General features: G+C 41.2%; 1 protein-coding gene across 5 annotated transcripts in view; it reads left to right on the top strand.

Moving 5' to 3' along the window:
- The window catches only part of LOC311502857 (RNA-binding protein Musashi homolog 2), a 241,153-nt gene that overhangs the window by 160,276 nt on the left and 57,006 nt on the right, over positions 1-23,871 (top strand). For all 5 annotated transcript variants that reach the window (XM_084565270.1, XM_084565273.1, XM_084565272.1 and 2 more), the window contains one exon: positions 16,262-16,344. In XM_084565270.1, the coding sequence (XP_084421396.1) occupies positions 16,262-16,344 (83 nt within the window). The remainder of the gene's footprint in view (positions 1-16,261; positions 16,345-23,871) is intronic.

Here is a 23,871-nt window from a genome sequence, read left to right as displayed (position 1 = left end):
CCAGGATCCTGGTATACATGTGCTACACTTACAAGGGCCGTAGTATTCCACCAATAATCGGAATAACAGCCTAATCAGAATAAATATGCATCATGTAACCACCTCAACCTAAACAAGCACTTCTAAGGGCCGTGTAGGTATATAATGGTTGACATATCATTGAATATTTTGTTAGTATTAATCCAGTTTACACGTTCTAACTAGTACAAGGGGTTTAGTGACCCTACATAATTCTCAACAAAGTTCCACTCAACTTCAGCCTGATCAGTGGTCTAATCAGACAAAATGACTAACATCACCTGTGAGAGTGTGCAAGACCTTTAATGTCCCTAAACGCCAACTTACACAGCTGTTTGCAGTTATTTCAGCTCACTAGACTCCATCTTATTTTCACCATATACAGTACACACACACTAGACAGTTTATTAGGTATACTAGTGAACATGAATGCATTCTATACATAACAATAAATAATATATTGGCTGTTCTAATGTTCAATTTATGTTGAAACAGCATCATAAGTGTGGTAATTTAACTGGATGGTCATTGTGGAGGATGCAGTTTGTGGTGCTGTTAAACTGGATTGGATTAAGTGCAAAAGTGTGTCTGCTATTTAGCCTATCCCACTGACTAAAGTGTGGTTGCCAGAATAATAGAAACGAAATGAAAACACAGTTCAATCAATGGGTCTCTCAGTTAATACCATAACCTTTATTAAGGTAAGACTTACTGCAGGACTACCATATTATAATGCATTCATTTTCAGCAGTGTACATTCCTTTTACTGGTTCAAAACCACTACAATAATGTTACTCTCTATCCTACTTTTATTAACTCTCATGCAGTGTTGTTCATACTTTACAAGATCTAGCTCAAAAAATTTAAAATGTTCATGTTCATAGCTAACAATTTGGATTATTTTTTATGGTTCCAGAAATAAACTAGTTCACCTTTTTTGTGTTGTTTCAAGTTTTTAAATAATCTCCTATGGATTATTCCCTTTCGGTTGAACCTCTTCCTCCCCATCGATCCACGACACCGTATAATATACAGTATAAAGTAAAGACCTACAGACAGAGATTAAAAAGCCAAGGGGCTGTGGGTACAAGGTCATAACCTTTTGTTGTTGCTTATGACAACCATTCACTCTCAGATACTTTCTAAGGCTGGTGGAATGGTAGTTTAGTTCATTTAAACCTGTCAGCACAATCTGATAATGGGAGATTTATTTATTCTTAGCTGTGTTGTCCTCATCACTAGCCATGGCACACATTCCCCTTCAGTAGTTGCAAACAGATATGCTGACTTCACCGTTCACCAAAAGCGTGAGTGCGTTCAATGAATGTTCAGCATATCTACATTTCCTCATAAAAGACTAAATATCCTCAGATATCTCTCAAAAACAAAATCTCTCCGGAAATAATTATATGCTTCTGCTGACATGTTATATCAGCCAATGCAACACTATTACAGTTTAGTAGCTTCTTTAAACCACATTCAATCTCCATTTGGTGCATCTTGTATTTTTTTGTTGTTTTTTTTCAAGTGAACAACTTTCATGGCTTAAGTATGTAAATTATTCAGTGCACACCTGATCTCTGCTTTGAGTGGCAGAGATCAGGTGTGCACAATCATTCCATCAAATTGAAAAGCTGTCATTTTAAGCAAACAGACTTCTCTGAAAGGGTGCAGGTGCAAGTCCAGGTGAAGAGTAAAGTAAATTGCCTCTTCCCCTGCAGCTAAGCTTGCTTTCTTTATGTGATTTTAGAGATCTCTTTCAAGTATTTTATTAGTGCCTGGTGTGCGTAGTTGCATGCAGTTAAACGTTAAAATGTAGACTAATATTCATGTAATGTCTGTAATACCCAGTGACTCATGCTCTACATATTCTGTTACATATGTCTTTGTGTCTATCCTAGTCATTACTGTGGGTATTTGTTCTTCCTCGTCTCTCAATTTTTGGATTTTGCACAAAAATTCCAAATTGAAATACCTTAATTATTTTTTAAAGGCATACTTCACTTGAAAGTATTTGTCCCCTTGGTATATTGATTTAGAGAATATGCGCTAAAGGCTGATTGAATCAGATGAGGTTTTTTTTGTTGTTGTTGTTGTTTTAATGGGGACGGGAGGTGCATAAATAATGACATTACAAGATTTGCATCTGTCACTTCTCATTTGAATTCCACTCAACTTCCTCTCCTAAAGAAAGTGTCCACAAACCCTGCTCCAATACATTTCACACGATATTTCATTTTAGGGTTGAACCCGTGATAAGAAGCCTTGATGCACCACAGCTACACAACTGTGTCTCGCCCTGCCTTAATTATGTATCATAAATGTTAAAATGTTGGCGGATTTAGCTCGACTGCAGCGGGGACAGGCTATTATTAGAGGAGACAAGCCTTTTATTTGTAATTTCCCCTGCTTTATACGGGGGTGTTTCACTTTTTTTTTTTTTTTTTTAAAGTAGCTTCCTGGTGTCTGATCTGCTCTCTTTGGAGTTTTAGAAGGATGTCAGGGTGCATAATCCCTTACATGACCTCGCCTAGAAAGCTTTCACTGTGAAGCAGCTGCAGGAAATGCTGAATATCTTAATACTGACTAAGAAGTAATTTGTGAAATTGATCAGAATGTGTGTGAAGCTATGTTGTTGTATTTTGTGCTGCTTTAGAAATGCATACAGTGCCACTGTGATAGTCATTATTCTCTACCACAAGGGATTTGGTTTTATGTTTCCATTTGTTTCTTACTTTTGACCGCGGGCTGCATTTGTTTAGACACTCTGCACCCAGAGCCATAATAAGAGATATTATTTTAATGCCAGCTTTTATGTGAAGATTACGGTGATCTTGTTGCACCCTCTAGAGATTATTTGCATTATACAAGTTAATGAAATCTTGCTGATTTTTATTTTCTATTGTCAGCATTAGTACATTTCCCTGAAGTGCATGTAACTTTTGTCCACTCAACTCGGACAGTGACAGCCCACTTTGCCTGCTGTCCTGAGTGCAGACACAGTTAGTGGTCAGTTATGGTTTTATGGTCTGGGACAGAACTGTCTTCCATGCCATTTGTTGTGTCTGACCTTTAAGATGATGAAGCGCAGGGAGAGTGACCCCTGGCAGGATTTGTTCAAAGAGCAGCCTCTTGGTAATGGGGGGTCCAGTGCTTGGCAGCCTGCTGGGGGATTGATCAGCCCCTTACTCAAAGGCCAAATACAGAAAGCCTAGCCAGAGGAGAAGGCCATGCAGGACGTGGAGCCATCCTCTGCTTTGAAGCCCTCTCCAATAGTTCAGCTGCTTCACTGCATGAATAAACATGCCTATTTATTAAGCTGCTCTTCTGTCCCTTCCTTCTTCTGTCCTCTTCCCTCCTGGATGAGCTAACGTCGACGCTGCTGCAGATGGAAAGATATGAACAGGGGGTCACAAAAATCCTTTCTCTCTTTCATTTTGTCGCCTTTTCACTCATTTTCGTCTCCCCCTCCTTTCTTCTTCAGCTTGCTCCTTCTCTCTCAGCTTCTCGCGTGAACACTTCCTGCGCTCTAGCCTTGTTGCGCGGGATTAAATCCACTCATTTAGACCTTGCATTGCCTCCACAGATGTCAGCTTTGAGATTGAAATGAGCTCCCCTTCTGCAAAGAGGCAGAGTTAAAAGGAAAATTTAGAGAGGGGAAGAGAGTGACTAAACAGAGATGCAAGTCTTTTCAGTTCCAGTTGTAGCCAGAGTAAGGCTTACAGTAACATCTATGGGCTTGACCAAGGCCTTAAATGACTGGAGGAGTGTGGAAATACTTCTATTATTTTTATTTTTATTTTTATTTTTTTTTGTGATTATCTTTGATTAAACAAAATTGACACGTAAAGACCATTTAAATACAAGTATTTGGTTTTAGTTTTTTTGTGGACTGTATCATCTTCAGTGTCCACTAATCACTGTCACTGTCACATTTTGCCTCATCTAGACAAGTTCATGTGTGTATAAAGATGCACTTCTAGTAATATAAAGACAGATAAAAGTCCACGTAAGGTAGTGTGAGTGGTGATGTTGGATTAAGTCATGCACAGGACTGTCATCCAGGAGACTAGTGTTTGATTTCTGTGTGTCACTATTTTTTTTTGTTGAGTCCATTTCCACTTTCTTCTCGCTTCTGTTGCCATTTAACACAATGGTTAACCTGCAAAAGACAATGAGCTGTCTCTGAGGGCACTAACCTGTCACTGAAAACAGCCACAGCTAATTATGCATAATTTAAAATGGGTGTTTAATAGAGAAATGTATCCACCATACAGTCGTCATGAATTGGCAGCAGAGACGGGGCTGTAAACGTGTTCATTTCTGCTGTAAGGTTGGGAGTTTTAACGTGGAGGTATATGGGGATTTACGTTTGATTTTGGAGCCAGCCTGGAACTGCAGTGTTTGGCACATTAGAGGCTGCATTTTTTAAACTCCACGGAGGTTGCTGCTTGGGCAAAAGATGACACTCGCAGACAGACACGCTTAAGTGGACCAGCATGTCACTTACATTCTTTGGAGATACTAGTTTACAGATGCATGCCTGCATCCTCATGCATATGTAAAAAAAAAGCTCCACTAGGACTTTTAAGTATCTTTACATCCATACATTATGAAAAGGCATCTCGGGACTTAAAAGCACTTTATTATAATACAGAAAAGGCAGAACTAGTGTATGTTGAAGCAACGCACACAGGATGTTTAGAGTCATGCAGTGTGTTTTCTGCTCACGTAAAATTGGAGCGACCAAAGATTACACCATTTCCAAATGAATGTTCATTATTTCCATTTATTCCACTTAGGTTTTCTCAGTCCACTTACTATATGTGGTATAAATATTTTATAGCAGGCAGCATACAGCTTGTACACTAACGTAGACACAACAACAGTGATGAAATCCAGCTAGCAGTGGTATAGCATCAGTGAGGACAGAAGTGAAGCCAAGGAGCAGCCACGGCTGTCCTCTGCTGCGTGCAGCGGCAGACAGTTTGGACGGCCCAGCTCGTAATCCTCATCTGAGCCCTGAACAGACCAGTCCAACAGCAGCCAGAATCTCCACATCAGCTCCACATCATCCTAGAGCTTTGCGAGTCAGTATATTTGTTACGACTCCTTGTGGTCAGCCCTTTGCATCTGTGCTAATTCGAGATCATGACCTTTATCTACCCTTCCTCAGGTGTTTCTTTGGAAGAGCCAACATAAAAGACCAACACAAATCAATGAGATGAATGTCAACAAAGACATAAATAAGCAGCGGTTACGGCCGTCCGCGGAGCTTTCTCATCTATGCTAATCACTGCCCCAAGGCACTGATGAAAGGATATTCTGAAGTTATAAAGACGCTGCGCTGTGTTCAGTTTATCGTTTGATTATATACCCAATTATAGTGCAAGTAAGCAATTAAATGAAGCCTGGACGCTGTGAACAGTCTCTGTATGCGGTTGAACTGTTCTGCTATACTTCGAGCACCGCACAGCTCAGATTTTTTTTTGCCAGAGCGCGCACCAGTGTGTGAGAGAAAGATGTCTGATGACAGAGGGCTGTTCATGAAGCAGCGAAGCCCCGTCTTGATTACAAGGGTCAGTAGTATCAGGATGACATCAGCGCGCATTGCTTGATCGTGCCATGATGTCACGATGGGCTGCATGTGTGTTTGCGAGTGTGCGCATGTGGAGAATGGCTTTCCGAGAGAACAGTACTCTTCTTCACCATAACAGCATCTGTAAAGTAAACACAAGTGGCAGTTCCGCCTCTAAGCATTTGGCTCACTCAGTGGAAGCAATCTCTACTAAATGGTAATGGGCCTCCGCAAAGTGGAATCATCAGTGTTCTTCATTTCAGATGAACTGCTACTGTGTCACGCCTTTAAATATACCCCATGCTTAAATATTAATAACAATCTGGCCATACAGGCAATGAGAGGCCTAATTCACTTACATCAATTTTACTTTGCAGCCTCCTTGCACGTACTTCAGTGATTCAAAGCCTTTTTGTTTGCAGAGGATTATTTTGATTAAATGGTTTTAGTCCCCAAATGAATCCTCCTGTTAAGTCTCCACTGAGAAGTGTTCAACAACTTCCTGCCAGGTTTCCTGCTCTGACCAAAAACTCCTCCTCAAACTTCTGAGTGATCGTCCTTTCCATCCAGTCTGCATTCACCCGCTAGTTATTATTCCCCTTTCTGATTTTCCACTTTCGTCAGGAATGAGAAATGCTAATTAGGTTTAATGAAACTGATATCTATATCAATAGGTCAGAAAACACAAAAGGTGCATATCTGTTTCATTCATTCCAAATCCCACGTTGCTTCGCACCTCAAAAGAAATTCATCACACAGCCTCTGAGCCTTTTGGAAAAGGCTCCTGCCCCCACCTCCCACCACCTCCTCCCTGCATCGGTTGTTACTGTATGTGATAGAAATTGAGACATCTATTAAGCTCGGCCTATTGCTTGGCACAAAAGAGTCTGACATTCTTGAATGAAGAATCCCCTTGTGGTTCAAACCTTTGTATCTCATTACACCCGTACCCCATTTGTACTAAAGAAATTCTATCAGTGCGAGCAATTATGTTCAGGTCGGTTTTGCACAGTTTTAGAGCTCATATTCTGACCATTCGTGTCGCTGGCCTGCTGTCTTACCCTCGGCAGTGTTTACCTAACCTTGCTTGTATTTGTCTCTGGCCTCTCTGTCTGTAGCAGCTTAAATTGTGTGTATTCAGAATATGAGCTTTGCTGCTGCCTTAGCCCGCACAAGTGCAATATGTCTTCAGGCAAGAACAGTGGCATCACGCAGAGATGGAGGGATAACAGTAGCTGATACAGAGGAGCTCTGTCACCTTTTCAGCGCTTATATCTGTTTCCTTCTCTTGCTCGCGGTGCCTCCTTTTTTCTGTTTGTGTGGATGTGGGTATTTACACTATGGATATTAGCCAACGGAATTGGATTACTCCTGAAGAGAGCACGTTAATTTTTGCATCGCTTAATCGTAGATAGAGGTCACCTCATCGATTAGGTTAGGTTCACGTTTTTTAACAGCACTGTCAGACTGAATTTCAGTGTGGCCGGGCTGAGAAATTAAACAAAGATGACACAAGGATATTTGTAATTTGGTCAGCAAGCAAGATCTGACCATACATCTGTACCACCATCTACTATAGGCTAGATCCAAGATGCGAGTCTGGACAAAGAAACTACTCGTGTGCTGTTCTGTTTCTGCCTTGCTCTTGCTGTCTCGTCTTGTCTCTGTCAGCTCCTTCTTAGTGAAGTCTTTGCTTCGCTTCGGGCTGGGTCTGACTCTCCCCAGATCACTTTTGGATCAGGTCTTTTTACAGATTTTTATGTGGATTTGGTCTGGGTTGGTGTGTTTCAGTAGTCCAACATTTTGAGTTTGTGAAAATGCATGAAAATACAACTGAAAAAACTGTTCCAATAAGGTCTTTTTTAACAGATTTTAATGTGAGTAATGTGTCCAAATAGTGGTGTCCATTCTGCAGTTACACTGGATCAACAGCCTCTGCGCTCTTTCATTGATGGTTTCAGCTAACCCAGTCTTCATCCACACACCCGGTGTCAAGAGGAGGCTTGTTGAGAGACATTATAAATGTAGAGAAAAGGAGAGTTACATAGAGAGAGCCATGCGGAGAGGACTGTTTGCTTTCCTAAATGGACTGAGTTTTTTGGGAACCAGCCCCGGTATCTCATGACCTAATTGTGACAGCAAAAATAGTTACTGTATTTGTTAGGCACTGCATTACCAACATGTGCTTCTACGGTCTAACCTACCTATCACAATCTAAATCTCAGGTACCATTACTTGACATTTCTGGGCTACATGGAATTCATGAACATGTTTTCACAAGTGTAAAAACCACACGGAGCTCTACTTTCACAGCACAATCACAGCTGCAGAGTGCTAGGACATGTGTGCAAGGACAATGAGGGTGCATTCAGAGTGCATTTTGTCCATAAAGAGGCACTACACTTTGTTCAAAATGGTTGCGGGAAGTGGAATATGAATTTGAATATATTGTGATTAATCATTAACCTCCGAGCCAGCCGTGGTACTCATCTTACAAAATTAAACTGTGCCACTGACAGTAGTGCTCGACAATAATGACTCGCCGAATGGCCGGGAATGTCTGATTGGCAGGAAAATAGTTTTGTCGTCCAAATGGTGCAAATTGGTGAGATTTTCAGGTATGTGTGCCACGTTTCAAGCAGGAATATTTTGCTCCATATACTGCTGGCATTTTTTCCTGTTGCGAGTGACTCTAAATGTCTGAGAAACATAATGCTAAGGCTACCATACCATCATCTGATAAGTCCCAAAACAAGACAGCTGCTTGTTATTCCATTGCACATCGCACTTCTGCTTGGAACTGCCACAAAGTCAAATACACAGCCTCTGATTGGTCTGCAGACTCAACCCTAGGCATCACAGAGGGCTAGTGGATAGCTTGTAACAACACTAAGTACACTGAAAAATAGATTCAGACGTCACGTTTCTTTTGAAAATACAATACACACAGCAGATTATATCGTGAAGATCATTTAAATTTGACCTGTAGAGATTGTTGTCTCATCTGTTTGCTCCACGCAGACACACAGACTCTAGCAACTATGTTGCTCAGTCATCTGCTTAATTCCTGACCTCCTACTGTGTTGCAATGGTACAGTCATGTTTGACCTGCAGGATGGTTTAGCCTCATTACACAGAAAAACTCAGCAAACCCAACCTTTGGGGAAAAGAGGTAAATATAGAAAGGTAAATACCCCTATCATATTTCAGTTTCTTCACATGGTTTTCCTACTGTAGACAAGTACGATGCTTCACAGTGCTGCTTTCTATTTCAAGGAAGCCCGTATGCGTACACCTCCGAGTGCAGCTTTAAATGGTCCATTTTTAATATGTGCTAGACGACAGTTCTCCTTTTGGTTGTAGGCTTCCTTGACACTTCTTTCCTTTGCTCCTCCTAGTTCTTTATGGTGTGCTGCTTTTAGTTTGCTGTCTGGGCTCTAGTGAGCAGAGAGCTAGTTAGTCACCTTCCTCCATGGATAATTGCTTCCATTCAGTTGTTGCCTGAGCAGTCTTGTGATCATATAGAACGAGAGAAATTCACACTTATGGGTATATTGTTGGGAACTAATGAGGAACCTTTTTTGAGTTAGATAGTGTTTGAACATGTCTTGAAGAGGTAGAGAGAGCCTCATTCGTTTCACAAGCACACGCTCTGTGATGCTGTTGAGATGCCTCTTACTGCTGACCACACTAACTGGACATGAACTAACCATCCAACACTGTATTTGGTTTAGTTAGTTTTAACGCATGTCTGGGATTGAAGCATTAATAAAATCAGTGACGTGTTGCGGGCCGAGGTTACAGTCCTCATGTGTAATCTAAATGTTACAAATGTGGGTGTTCTTGTTTGTGTGTGTCTGTGTGGAGACGGGGTGTCTCTTTAAGTAGGACAGTGGAAATTGATGGCCAACTCTGAAAGCTGACCTACATAGAGGCACAGACAAACTAGTTCCCTCAGCATGCACGCTGAGCCCAGTTGATCTGCAGAAAATGCAGAAGAAGCAGACATATTGTTACTGTACACATTTATAAAAGCATACAGTACATCCATCCATCCATTTGTGACTCACTTATCCTTGTAGGTGTAAATATTGCCACCTAAAGGCAGATGGCTGCTCTGGTATAGCATAATTTTGTTCATTTGAGGAAAGGCCGCTATTATTTCTGTTTCACTGATGTTAGACTCCCCATTTTCTATTAGCAGTTTTCAGAAATCAAGATAAATGGAAGAATATAATTGATCCGACCAGAATATTCAAAAAGATTTCCCAACAAGTGGCGTCTGGGCAAACTCGTCTGGGCACCATAAAATGATAAAGGCCAAGCGTGAAGAAAAGTGCAATCACACTGAAATCTAATTACATCAATTTACAGTCACACTGCTTCTGTCTAATTGTTCTCTGGCCTGTTGCTTTAGTTCACTCAGTTATTAAAAGCTCCTTTATGACATTTCTCAGTAATCAGTAATGAGATGTCCTTTTAAATGTTGTCTAAACTAATAAGTTCCAGCATTTAAAAGCCTGACAACTGTTGCTAACAATCTAAAAAATGCCATGTGGAATAATCGTGGCTCAGTTTTGGGCCCGTTTTTCCACCACCTGACGCTTGCTCATACAGCCACCTACACACACAGTACAGTAATCATCACCTTTATGTTTTGCTCAAATTGAGGGTTGACATGCTGCACACTGTGCAGACAAAGTCCAAAGGCAGATTAGCACTGGTGAAGTCCCACAGGGGCTATTGCATTTGCACACCCACACAGACGATCTTATTGTGTTTGACATATTTTCGTTAATTTCTTCCTTCTTTTTTTCCATCATCATCTTCCTAACAGAACAAAACTGCTCAGTATATGAAACTTATATACTTCACATTGAAAGCCTTCCTTGCAACAACAACATCTTCTGAATACGCTGGCTGCAGTGCTACATCACAGCATAGAGACACACTTGGTTAAAGTAGAGGCTAAGCGTTAAGTCAGGCTCTTATTACCTACTTGATAAAATGTAACAGGAAGTGATCTTTACCTTTGCTTTGTGGCACTACTTACCTGAAGAATGATGCCATTCATGATGTTGTTTTGTTTGTAGTATCTGGTCTCATACAGCTGTATACATATGATTGTTACATTCCTAGGAGCTATGGAGACAAATACCATGATGTGTCTATGTTGTGATCTTACAGTTAAACTAACAACATTTTGTCAGTCTTATCTTCTGCGTGTTATCTTAGCTCACGGTACGGGGACCCTTCTGGGATTCATTTTACATCGTCCATCGTCGCTTTCCCCCACGGACTCTGATGCATCAAAGCAGTCACATAAATTTGTTTTGGATTTTCATTAGCTGGTGTCTTGACTTGTGATCAGGGATTCTGGGTATCCCTTTGGGGGCTATTTTATCTCTATGTGTCTGTCTTTCTACCTCTCAGTGTGTGTGTGTTTGTCTCCATGCTAACCAATAACCATAGCCTATATTTTAGTTTCCTGTGGATAATTGTAACACCTAGTTATTTAAGGAGAGGCATATATAATAGGTGTAAAAGACAGGTTGATCTTTGAATATGCCCTGGTGAACGCTCTACATACTTCTGCAGAAATACTGAGTATAATGCTAGTGTGATAATGGCAGATGCTATTTCTTTCTAGTTACAATATTCTCCCAGATGTGTTCTTTCTCCTCTCTTCTCAGCTATACGTGCCCTGTGCTGTTAGAGAGTTCAGGGCGTTAACTGTATTAAACAGGGGATTATTGCCTGGGGCTCTGGATCTCTAGTAATAGCAGACGGAAATACTGATCAAAGGACTCTAACTGTGCCGTGGGTGTTCGGACTGCCTCTTTCTGCTCCTCTGCATTACAAGAAGATGTGTCTTGGAGGATAGGGCACACAGGCAGACAGACGGTGCTGGAGTTTTTTTGTAGGGTTAGTCCTGACAGCACAGGTGAAGTTTGGATTATGCATCTAGGGCAGGGTAACCATTTCAATAGGGAAAGTATAGGTGGAGCATCTGTACCTCCAGGTGGTTTGCACCTATGACCTATACCAGGCAAGCGTGCATGCACTGTATGAGTGTGAGTTTGTGGTTGTGCTTGTGTGTATTTTTGCAAATCATGTCGGGGTGACTCCATTCCCTACGTGCTGTGTCCCAGGAGACATGACTGACACTTCCTCCAGGTTGCTCCGCTTCTTCACTCCTTGTTGACAGGGCCAGCAGTCAGAGGTGCTCAGCAGCAGGCTCCTCTCATTAGATGCAGTTCTAATCAGTAGCAGTATACAGCCGCCACTGTCAAAGCATTAGATCTAGATGTTTATGCGCTCTGTACGTCAACCAAAATAGTATTAATATCCAAAAGCAGCTGCTGCCATATTGTAGTCTGTCATTATTGAATATACATAACATATAATATATAGCAGTCCAGCAGTGTCTCCCTGTCAGCAAATGAACGCTCCTTTCCTTCCTCTTTGTTTTAATTCAGTCCATGCTTAACTCTGACCTAGAAAGGCGTGTAATGAGCTCTAGGTGTATTCCTTGTATGTCACCGATAATGCATATGTGCTTTGCATTGGCTCTCATGTACTTATTGCAGTATATTTAGCTGCAGTCATCAGGGAGCTGGGGGATGCCTGCTACACGTAGCAGCTGTAAATTTATGTCACCCGTATCTCTGCCCCTTGTGTGTTCGTGTTCTCACAGAATTTTACACATGTAACCTGAAGATCATAATTTACTGTGATTTTTGAGTTCATTTTAAATCTGCAGGAAGATATGTATACATATAGAAAAAAGCCAAGAAGAAACATTTAATCTTTAAGTGCAAACACTACAGACAAATGTGCACTAGTCTATTTTCAGATTTTGGCCTTTTTTTCTTCCTTTGTATATCCTCTTTCAAACTAGTGCGAAGAAAACATGCAAAGTACACATTTAGGTATTATTTGACTGCACTTTAAAGGAGGTTAATACCTCATTATTGTGAATGTAAATGACTCAATGCAAGTAATCAACCGGTAATATCATGGTGACATCTTTCAGTTAAAATGTTTAACCATAAATAATGGTTTCCACTATGATTATATGGCATTTTACAAAACATATCTATAAAGGCTGTTTCCTTACAGCGTATCTTGGGGGCAGACATCTCCATTTCATCACCACCGACACCCTACACTTTACAGTTTCATTCCAATCTATATTCTGAAGGTTTTTACAGAGGGGATTTGCTCATATATCATTCATCATCTGATTTATTTTATTCCCCAAAATGTGACAAAAATGGATTTTGTCTGGCTATTGAGAGTGATAAGAAGAGATTAAAAAAGATCCCCTCTGTAAAAACATTTGACTCCCATATGTCAGGAATTTTGAAGATGGCTTTATCCAATGTTCATTTTTTTTATATTCTGGAAATGTATACAAATTAGCACATATTCAGCCACATAATACCTCATTTCCATGTTAATAACGTTTGTCAAATACTAAAATATTGTCTCAACGTAAGTAATTAACTGGGGGACTTTCATACTCTGTAGTCTCCCCTCCAAAAGGTTCTTAATTTTAAAGCTGTCATGCCACTTTTCAAGTCAACATAGCTGCATCAATTTGCAAGCTCCCCCATAATCTGCTTCTGGCAGAATCAGCCTTATTTCCAGGCTGGGTGGGTGAAAGTGGGTGAGAAGCATTGGACCAACAGAAGCAGAGAAACCTGCTCCGAGTGTGAAATAAAGACAGAGTATGATGAAGCTGGTAAAAGGCCGTGAAAGCGGGCTCCCTGCCTATTCTGTGGAGCGATGAGATGAGGCCAAGCCCAGTACTGGCTAATAAGTGTGAGCAAGTGCAGCCAAGAGGTCTCAGCCAGTAGCCACATAACACCTATTATCAGCCTTCCAATAAGACATCCATGTGTTTCCATTTACAGGTTATTGTTTAAGCTGTGGGAAGGTTCTTTAGTGTGAGCATGTTGACAGCTCCCTCCTCGTGTCTGTCTGTGCTGACAGTCTTTAATAGTTTCGTGGAGGTCAGCCGTCTGCCATGTGTGGATAGTTGGAGGAGAATGGCCAGAACGCATGGAGACAATCTCTCTCTGCTGACACCCCGCAGAACGAGGATGGGAGAGAGGAATGCTTCTGTTGGTGCTATTTTGTGGCCTGTAATTGTCTGTAGGGTCTGTAAAATAGGATAGTGGAGCAAAGAACTGCACTGCAATGGCGGGGACAGAAGTTCAGATAGTCCACGGGGGACTGATCATGGAGGTGTGCTGAGCCAAGGAGTGAGAGAAATAGGGATGTTTGCTGTGTAGTTTTTTTGTGTATGTACACATTCTAGCAGTAGTTTACACTACAGAAAAAAATGTCTTTTTGTTCATTTAAACAGATCCAGTCATGGGTGGAAGGGCCCTGCTGGTGGTATCTGTGGTGGTGTGGCTCAGCCCTGACCCCGCTGGATATAATGGTGCAGTGGAAAATGTCCTGTCAGTTGATGGAGGAGCTGCCTGTAGCAGCAGGAAGGAGTGTGGCGACAGGGGCCATGTGTGTTAACCTCTTTCCTTGTCACTTTTTCTGTCTTTCTCCCCACCCCCCTCCTCCTTTCATCTCCACCTTTTTCTCTTTCCTTTCCTCGTTCCCCCAGACTCCACTCCCTCTACCTACACTCCTCCGTGACAAATTACTCCTGGCGGTTGATTTGTTGGTTGTCAAAAGTGCTCCTTGCGCTACCATGAAGGTGGGGTGAGCAGGAGAAGAGGGTGCTTCTCCCCCTCTGTTCCAGCCCGCCGTCATCACCTGTCCCTTGTCTCCCCCGTCCTCTCGCGCGTGCCGCGCGCTCTCCCTAGAACTCGCTGTTGAGATATCTCAGTGGAAATTGATAGTCTGTCTCGCATTCAGGGCCTCATTAGATTAGATGTTTCTCATTTTTAATCAGCCCAGGCATTAGGTTTCCAGCCCTGCTTTTGACAAGGCTGTTTCGATACGTTCCGGCTTGTGTCAGGAGAAGGGCTTGAGGAGATTCTTTTGTTATTCGTGGAGGAGGAACTGAAGGAGGAGCAGAAGAGAAAAACGCTAGTGAGAGATAAAGACTTTATGACAGAAGTATAAATGTCAGTGCTTGTGATAGGATGCCTACTGTAGTACGCAGCACAATGAGCTCCTGACAAAGAAATCTGTATATTTCTATGATCTGGTGAATTAATATAATAAGCTGCTTAGGGAACTAATATACTATACTACACTTTGCTTTACTATTTATGCATAGATGCAAAAATCAAGAGGTTTAAGCTGTTAGATATTCAAACAAACAATACACTCAGTAGGAGTGGGTGATATGGATATGGTATATATGACTTTATATGGTGAAATAAGTATAAATGTAGCTGTGTGATCAGTATGCCTCATTGTTTGTGTATAGACTAACCAAATGGGAATTGGTTGCATTAAATACCTCACAGGTAAAGGTGCTTAATTACATTGATTCAAAAATCCTGTAAAGCCAATACTGCCATAACGCAGCCCTGCTTATTGATTTGCAGCATAGCCAGCAATGGCCTAATACAGCCGGAGATATTAAAGGGATAAACTGTCTCAGTACAATAAATACGGCAGAATCTCAGGCGGTTCTCTTCTGCTTGTATACCCTGTCGTATCGAACTGCACTGTGCGTGCTGTAAGTGAATTTCTGCACACACGCAGGATACCGGGCTCTGAAAGGCTTCCCCTTGAGTCTTCGACCTTGAGATTTATCCTGCGAGCTGATGCCTGAACACATGGATTTGTCTTCCCAGTTCATTCAAGTAACAACTGTTCACATTAGTGCCTTTTCACGTGGAGTCGGTATCATCTGATGCTCCGTGATAGCACATTGACGGTGCCGTCTGTGGCAGCGCGTGTGTCAGTCAGGTGGCGTGATGTTTGTAGTGGCGGCTGTTTAAGCGCAATCTGAGGTGATTTTATTTCCTTTGGCCGTTCGCAGCTCTGAAAGGAAACTCGTGTCCTTTCACTCCCACTTGCTGCTTTATTCACTAACAGTTTCTCTTTTGCAAAAGTAATAGAATATCTGCTTTCCTTTCAACCCCAGCTACACAGAAGCTAGATTGCTTTGTGTATCACCATCAAAACACAGAGGAGAGCATAGCAATCCACTCGTGTTCAAAAGTCTAAAACCATCTTGTTTCTCTGTCTTTGTGTTAAAAGAGGGGTTAAGCTTTTATCCTATAAATATGGCATGAAAATCCCACTGTCAACGACACATTCATTCTGAGGCCTGTATTAACATAAAAATGAGGGCTTGTTATACAGTGAGATTTCAATAAAAAGAACACAAAATGCATTTAATGAAATTCAGATGCTGGGCCCCAGCTCCCTGAATCTCATTAAATGAGCTTTGTGCTGTTTTTCCATCTTCTCTTTGTAGAAGAGGTCCTTGAGTGCCCTTAATAATGTGGCAGATTTCATCATATTCCTGATTTAAAGAGGACAATGTCTGTCTTGTTCACTTGTTCTTTTCCATGCCCAAGCCAATCTCCACTGATGTACTCGCATAGTTTCTGGATGTGGCTGGTGATAATATTCCATCTTAACGTGCGTTTTCTTTTAGTTGCTGGAGGTCTGTTATGGTGCTCCACTAACTCTCCACCTTTCTCTCCCCTCTCCCCTCTGTTTCTCTCTGCATAGGATTTGGTTTCATAACTTTTGAGAGTGAAGACATCGTAGAGAAAGTCTGTGAAATTCATTTTCATGAAATCAATAACAAAATGGTAAGTCCACACACCTTTTTTTTTTCCTTTTTTTTTTCAATTCCAGGTGGACGTTGAAGGATTAATATTTGATTTCTTCTTTTCCCAAGTATTAATAGCAGAGCTGGTGTGAGTGTATGTGTGTTCATGTTCATATGCACAGGCTAACACACCCACACATACACACACTGTGGGTCCCTGGTTCTCAGGGATGGGAAAGCAGTGGTGTGTACTGCCCACAAACCGTGAAATTGTGTGGCTGAGTTCTGCCTGTCAGGCTGAGGGACGGGAGAGTGGAGCCTGTCCCTCCCTTTCTGAATCCCCAACCTCACACACACACACACGCGCACGCACACACAGGTGGAGATGTCCAGGGATGCAACAGGAAAGCTACTGGCAGAGGCAGAGTTCATTAGTCAGGGATTAACACCTTCCACAGAGTGCCAGTGATGCTTGTTTTATTTACACCAGTAATATGGTCATCTCAGAGCTCTACAGAGTTCAGTAGCAGTTTTCTAAGTCATCATGTGCCTTGTGATAATTGACAGGAACCGACCTCAGTGTACCGAGTGTGACATTAGGTCCTCCTTCACCCAGTTCCACCCCACAGGCCTCTTGAGAAATCCTGCATCATTTGAACGGTTTTGCGGATCGTGACTGACTGGAGGGAATACTTGTGGCGCTCCTTCTCTGTGTGTGTGTGTGTGTGTGTGTGCGCATGTGTCTCCACTCCCTCTCTCTCTGTCTCCCAGCGCTTTCCTGAAACCGACTGACTGACTGACTGGCTATCTGACTGACAGGATCAGTGTAGTAGAACCATGTTCACCAGGGATCGGTCCTGGTCACATATGACCCCAGTATACATCCCCACGTGTCTCAGCACCGCGTCTCAGTCAGAGCTCGAGACTGAAACAAAGAAAGCCAGAGTGTGACAGAAATAACTGTGTGCGCATGGAAGACATTCTGTCACAATCAAATGTTGCAGTTCCTTCGACATGGAGGCATGAACACACAAATACCAGACGTCAGTCGACTGTCAGTTCTTGATTTTAATAGTATATTCAAGAACTTATTCCCTCACAATTTAAGTTACAAAAATTGTTAACATTTGTTTACTGCCGGTTCTGCTATAAAATCTCTGGAGAACATTTCTGCATATTTTATTTTTTTTCATTTGTTTGTTTTCTGGTCCCTCTCTAACTTGTAGAAAAACGAGCCTCATTTAGTTCCAACTCCACCTATTTGTAAAAAGTTCTAATGAGATAATAATTGGATCGTAAACAGTAGTTCTAATTAGGAATGTCCAAGATTATGGTAATCATTATTAATTCATAAATTACATTGTTCCCTATAAATGCATTATTAAATTTGCAGCACAACATTAATTAAGTAAGGTGTTTCAATCAAGAATATAAAGAACACGAGTTAATTGTGTCTCTCAGTATAGTCAACAAATAAATGGTCCAACAAAACTCAAAGCATTGGACATTGCTGATTTTTTGCAGGCCTCGCAGGAGAACATAAATTAGAGGAGAGTGACTACTGGACAGGTCTAGCACTTAATGTTTATTGTAGCCAAAAGCGAATGCCTGCTATTAAATGGTAGTGTTAGAAATGTAAAATCTCCTGATAGTCTTCTGTCTAACAGGTTTTATGGGAGAAAATGAGCACATGGCATATACATGGTCAGCGGTGAGGTGTGTACACAGTCGGCCCACTGTAACTAGTCCAGCTGTTAGAAACATCTGCTCAAGTGGATTCAAACTCACAAATTGTGTTACCGTTGTGCCAACTTTGATAGCCCAGGGAATCTTTGGCATTTCCACTCCACCAGTAAACACACATTATACCCAGAGAAGGGATATCACATAGAAAGCATTATTTCAAAACTATTTGGAAGCACATGTAAAATACTGTTTATAAGTTGTGGTAATATAATGAAAACATTTTCCCTTCACAAACAGCACATGTGCTCCCCCTGAAGATGTATGCTTCTTCCTTTTATCCTGTCATTTGCATAGAGACACAGTAAGATCAAATTCAGACACTACAGGGGAATAATATTTTAACTAGTAGATGTCCCCATGAAAATTCTCCAGCCACCAAAAGGTCACACACTCTAATATTTCATTGGACCGCCTTTAGCTTTGATTACAGCACACATTCACTGTGGCATTGTTTCGATAAGATTCTGCAATGTCACCAGATTTATTTCCATCCAGTGTTGCATTCATTTTTCACCAAGATCTTATATTGATGATGGGAGAGTCTGACCACTGCTCAAAGCCTTCTCCAGCACATCCCAAAGATTCTCAGTGGGGTTAAGGTCTGGACTCTGTGGTGGCCAATCCATGTGTGAAAATGTTGTCTCATGCTCCCTGAACCACTCTTTCAAATTCTGAACCCCATGAATCCTTGCATTGTCATCTTGGAATATGCCTGTACCATCGGGGAAGAAAAATCCACTGATGGAATAACCTGGTCATTCAGTATATTCAGGGTGCATCACTTCATCTGCCTCTCTTCTTACCCTGATGTGATGGTTCCCCACTTTTTTTCCAGTTTTTAATGATACATTGGACAGTTCTTAACTCAATTTTAGTAGTTTCTGCAATCTCCTTAGATGTTTTCTGTGCTTGATGCATGCCAATCCCTAATCCTAACCCTTCTCAAACAGACTAACATCTTTTCCACGACCACTCATGGCAGTTTGGGTTAAATAACTTGTTACCAGCTGATAGATAATCACCCATGCAGTAATTATCCAATAGGAGGCTCATACCTACTTGCTTAGTTAAATCCAGGTGGCGACATTTTTTTTTTTGGCTGTGTATTTCAGGTTTTGCGGAACTGTGCATGGAAACGATGTATTATCTGGTCAAACACACACTATTATCCTACATCTCAACAATCTGAACATAAAACCTAGCTGACATGTAAGGCTTAAACATGTGTGACGTTATTACTTAATAAATCACATGGATTTTTTTCAGGAACAGTATATATTTCAGGCTATAATTTATCTATGGCCAAACCCCTTTGTAGAAGGGGTATAGATAGGAATAAAAGTGGGAATGGTTGTCTATGTAAGTTCTACAGAAGTGGACGTTTGTGGTTTAGAGTTTGAGAAAAACCTAAATATAGTAAAATGCATAATTTAAAATTTCATACATTTTGAATGGAAACCTATCTTGGAAGTCAGCCCAAACTTTCCCTGCCACCTTAAAATGTTTGGGGGCAAAAGTTGGTTTGGAGTTGCTTCGAAAAGATCCGCCTGGCCAATCAAATCGTTTAGGCGGGCTTAATGCAGTGATGGACAGAATAGTAACAAAGATGTAATCATACACATCATCTAAGCGCAGTGGAGAATTTGTTGACAACAAAATGACTGACTGGTTGTAGGATTATCCAATTGTGTGCAGAGGTATCTTTCTCTCTGTTTTGATTGAAACATGCCCCATAATGATATCCAAGTTGTGTGTTGCCAGACTCATATTCTACTCTAATGGAAACCTCTAGATTTGGCTAAAATATTTAACTAATAGATATCACCACAACACTTACCTGGCTGACATTAAGATTTTTGTATTTCAAGTTTTGTTAGATTGTATATCTAAATGTAAGAATGGATTTAATTTCCAATAGAAGGGTTGTAGTCAAATTAACACCTAAATATGGGATGTTTGGAAGGTTCCTTTTAACCAATCTGAAAGAAGACATAGAACAAAATAGCCCCCAATCTTAAAATTGACAAGTGCGTAGAAACACATTTTTGCCTGTCTCCCCTTAGTTGCCACTTTGTTGGGGTTTACCACCTTAAGATCGTACGCTAAATAAGAGTCCTATCCCTCTATTTCCTCCGTGCACATAAGTTGCATTGTATGTCCAAAATTGCAACCAAAATTATTATTATCAGAGAAAGAAAATGTGCAGAAAGTGTAGGAGATAGAAATTATAGGTTACTTTTGTTTTTTCATCCCCTCTGCTGTATCTTCCCAGTAACACCAAATGCCTCTGAAGCAGCAGTCATTGTCTACATCTGACTTGCTGATGTGTCACGGTTAATGACAGTTACTATCATGGTTATAAATATTTAGTAAACCTTTGCCACTGAAGGGCAATGTGACGGGTAAGCCGAGAAGTTGTTACTGTATGGCCTGGAGAGTTCAAGCACTTTTGACCGCGTGCAGCTGTGATGTGGTACACTGTGTGACACGCAGTGCTTCACAGGCCGTGGCCAGAAGATGCACATGACTGTAAAAGCACTAGTTGTTGCCTTTGTTGCTAGTTACGGTGGCGCAAACAAAACCTTGCGACCCATCTGGGGGTCCCAGAAACCTTAATAGAAAAGATGAGAATTATTGAGAGGGTTCGGTGTGAAAGGACAGCACAAGGGCCTGTTTTCTGAGGCTTTTGTCACCTTTGTAAGGGTCCCTATCGGCAACACCAGCTGTACATAAAATTTCTTTGGATACAGGAAATAAATGTGACCCTCAGATCTACAAAGTGCTGACATCTGGGAATGACGGCAAAGTGAAGAGAATTTGGAGTGTGTTGAGAGCATTTTTCAGAGACAAAAAATAGCTTTTTACCTTAGTTGCTCATAGAGAGCTGGTTATCCGGTGTCTGAAGCACCAGCGCACCAAATAAAAAATGCCTCCTGTCTTCATCCTTATGAAGTACTATACAGAAATAGACCTCATCCATCCTGCCTATGAGTGTTATCCAAGATGGTTCTTGAATAATTGATGTGGACAGAAATTCCACCCCACTTGGGAGGGTTGTGAATGTACAGGGCACCCCACCTTCTCCTTGCCCGTCCTCTCAAGAGCTCTGCCAGTGTAATGGGTCAGTGTCCGCTCAGATGTGAGTGACTGGACCTTTAAGTGACTTAGTCAATCACCCTGTGTTCGTGTGCCACGGAGGCCTCGCTCTCCAAAGCACTTCCTCTCTATGAATTCTGCTTCATGTATTATTAATACTAGGGTGCTGCTTAGCAAGAGTGTCATAGCCTGCCCCACCAGCTGCACTGACTTAAACATTGCCCCGCTTTAGCACATGTAGGATGTGATGAAAGTATTGATTATCTCCTCCAGGCCTCCATGTGAATGTTGAAACATCCTTTAGCTATGGCTGCACCTCCCCTTGTGTTCATTCATTCATTCATCTTCTGTAACAGCTTGTCCTTTGAAGGGTCGTGGGGGGGCTGGAGCCTATCCCAGCTGTCATCGGGCTAGAGGTACGGGGTACACCCTGGACAGGTCGGCAGTCTTATCGCAGGGCTACCACAGAGAGACAGACAACCATTCCCTTGTATTAAAAGCAGTAAATATTCAGAGTAAGAATCAATAAACAGACGACGGCGTGACAGCTTTCAAATACTTTTTTAACACTTTATCACACCCTCCTCATACATGAATGTCTATATCCCACTGTACTAAGGCAGCACCTTATTACAGCTAAGGAGAGGTTGTGAATTCCATTTCCTCAGACAGGAGTCCTTCCATCACTCCCCACCCTGCTGTTATGCATGCGCAGCTAATTCATAATAATACCTATCAAGTATTGGCTCTGATGAGCGAGCAGTGTGCCATTAAAATGGACTCACATTGGTTTTAGTCAAGTGCTTCATGGTAATGTTCTTTAATGTGTTATTTTTAATATTCAACAGTAGCGAATGATCACACCGGGAGGGAGGAATTTTCTGTTAGTCGTCAATTTCTCACTGTGTCTTCGTGATATGACCAACCAATTACCGCACTCAGGAAGAGAATAAGCTGTGACTCTCCAAGTGGCTGAGGAAAAGGCTAATAAAGGAAGGCATTTATACTACCTATAATAACCTTATACTGTGTGTTTACAACAGTACAATATTCAACATAGTATTCATCGAAAGGGCAGGTGAGACCCGTGTTTTACTCTTTTTATGAATATTCTTTGTTAATGTTTCTCTACAGCGATCAAATAAATAATTATTAATAGAAAAAACAGCTATTAGGACACAACTTGCATAGGTATATCTATCAGCTTCACTTTAAGGACAGACAGCATGATATTAACAGGATAAAGCAGGCAGTACTGTGTGAAATATTCAGCCACTTTCGATGCTTTTTTTTTTTTCATCAATCAAGCAGTAGCAAGCATCAGGGAGGTTTCCGATCGTCCCCAAATTTATTGTGCAGATTGACAATGACCCCCAACCACAGTGCCAGACTAATAAGATTCAAGATTCAAAGAGTCTATTGTCATGTGCACAGTGCAGGTACAATGAAATTCTTCTTTTGTTGTCCACCCAAAACAATATATATAAAAAAAAAATCTTAGAAATAGAGTATAATACAAAATGATAAGATAACTAGTGCAAATATCAATGCTCAAATTGCAACATCGATATTTACAAATAATAAAGAACCATCTCAAGCAACAAGAAGAACGAGGCTTCGTGCAACAGATGGTTTGGCCTTGATCTCGACATCATAGAGTCAGCCTGGGACTGCATGAAGAGACAAAAGCAGATGAGACAGCCTAAACCCACAGAAGAACTGTGACAACTTTATCAAGATGATTGGAACAAACTACCTGCCAAGCACTGAAAACGAAAACTGTGTGCATGTGTAGCCCAGAGTATTTGTGCTGTTTTAAAGGCAGTATTAAAACCAAATGTTGTTATTTAGGTTATTTCTAGTCACTGCAGTATGGAGTTAATTGCTTCACCTTTGGTGCCTAATGTTTTTTTTTTTTTGCACAGTACACTGCTTTTCTTTCCTTGTTTGTTTTCCTAGTTTTCATGATCTAATTTGCTTTGGAGAGAACTTTTAAACTCACTTTATGATGTGTTTCACATAATTGTTGTGACACAGACAGGAAAAAGCCAAAAGTTCTCATAAGTAGCTAGATTAAAAAAAACTTAAGAGATCTGCTTTGAGGGCAGTTAAGTGTTGCAGTTGGCAGATTTCCAGAACAGTATTTCCTGACTTCCTGAGAGAATGCACTAGAGAGCTTACACAAGGACAACCAAATATTACCCCAAAGATAACTTCGGCCCTGTTCAGACCTAATTTTAACAGGAGTCCTGAGTGACCTGAACACAACTGGCCAAGTTAAAGAACTGTTCATTACGTCCCACAGTTTGCATCGTGTCACCATTTCAGAGCATGCAAACAACAAACAGTGCAGATCGTGGTTGTAAAACAGTGGTAGATCGTAATCCATTGTGTTGATACATCAGCTGTTTGTACAGTATTCTACTGCACTCCAAATTATGCCTTATTTCTTTGCAAACAGATCGTAAGGCCGTGATAAGATCCCAAGTGATGGCTTGAGACATTTTACACCGGGTCTGAACAGAGCCTAATATTTGCTTACAAACTGCAGTAGTTGAGAGAAAAAGAAAAGTAGGATTTGGCAACTAAGAAAAATAGAAACACTAGCTCTATATATACAGTGTGAATAACCAGCCACAGACTTGTCACCCAATTTACACATGGCAGCGTTGGGATTCAGGTAACATTTTTGTAGATGTGGATGTTTGTTAATAGTCCATGCAAC

The sequence above is a fragment of the Chelon labrosus genome, assembly GCF_963514085.1.
Source record: "Chelon labrosus genome assembly, chromosome: 17".
NCBI lineage: Eukaryota > Metazoa > Chordata > Actinopteri > Mugiliformes > Mugilidae > Chelon > Chelon labrosus.
Note: the sequence above shows the minus strand (reverse complement) of the source record. Positions and strands in the feature narration are given on the sequence as shown.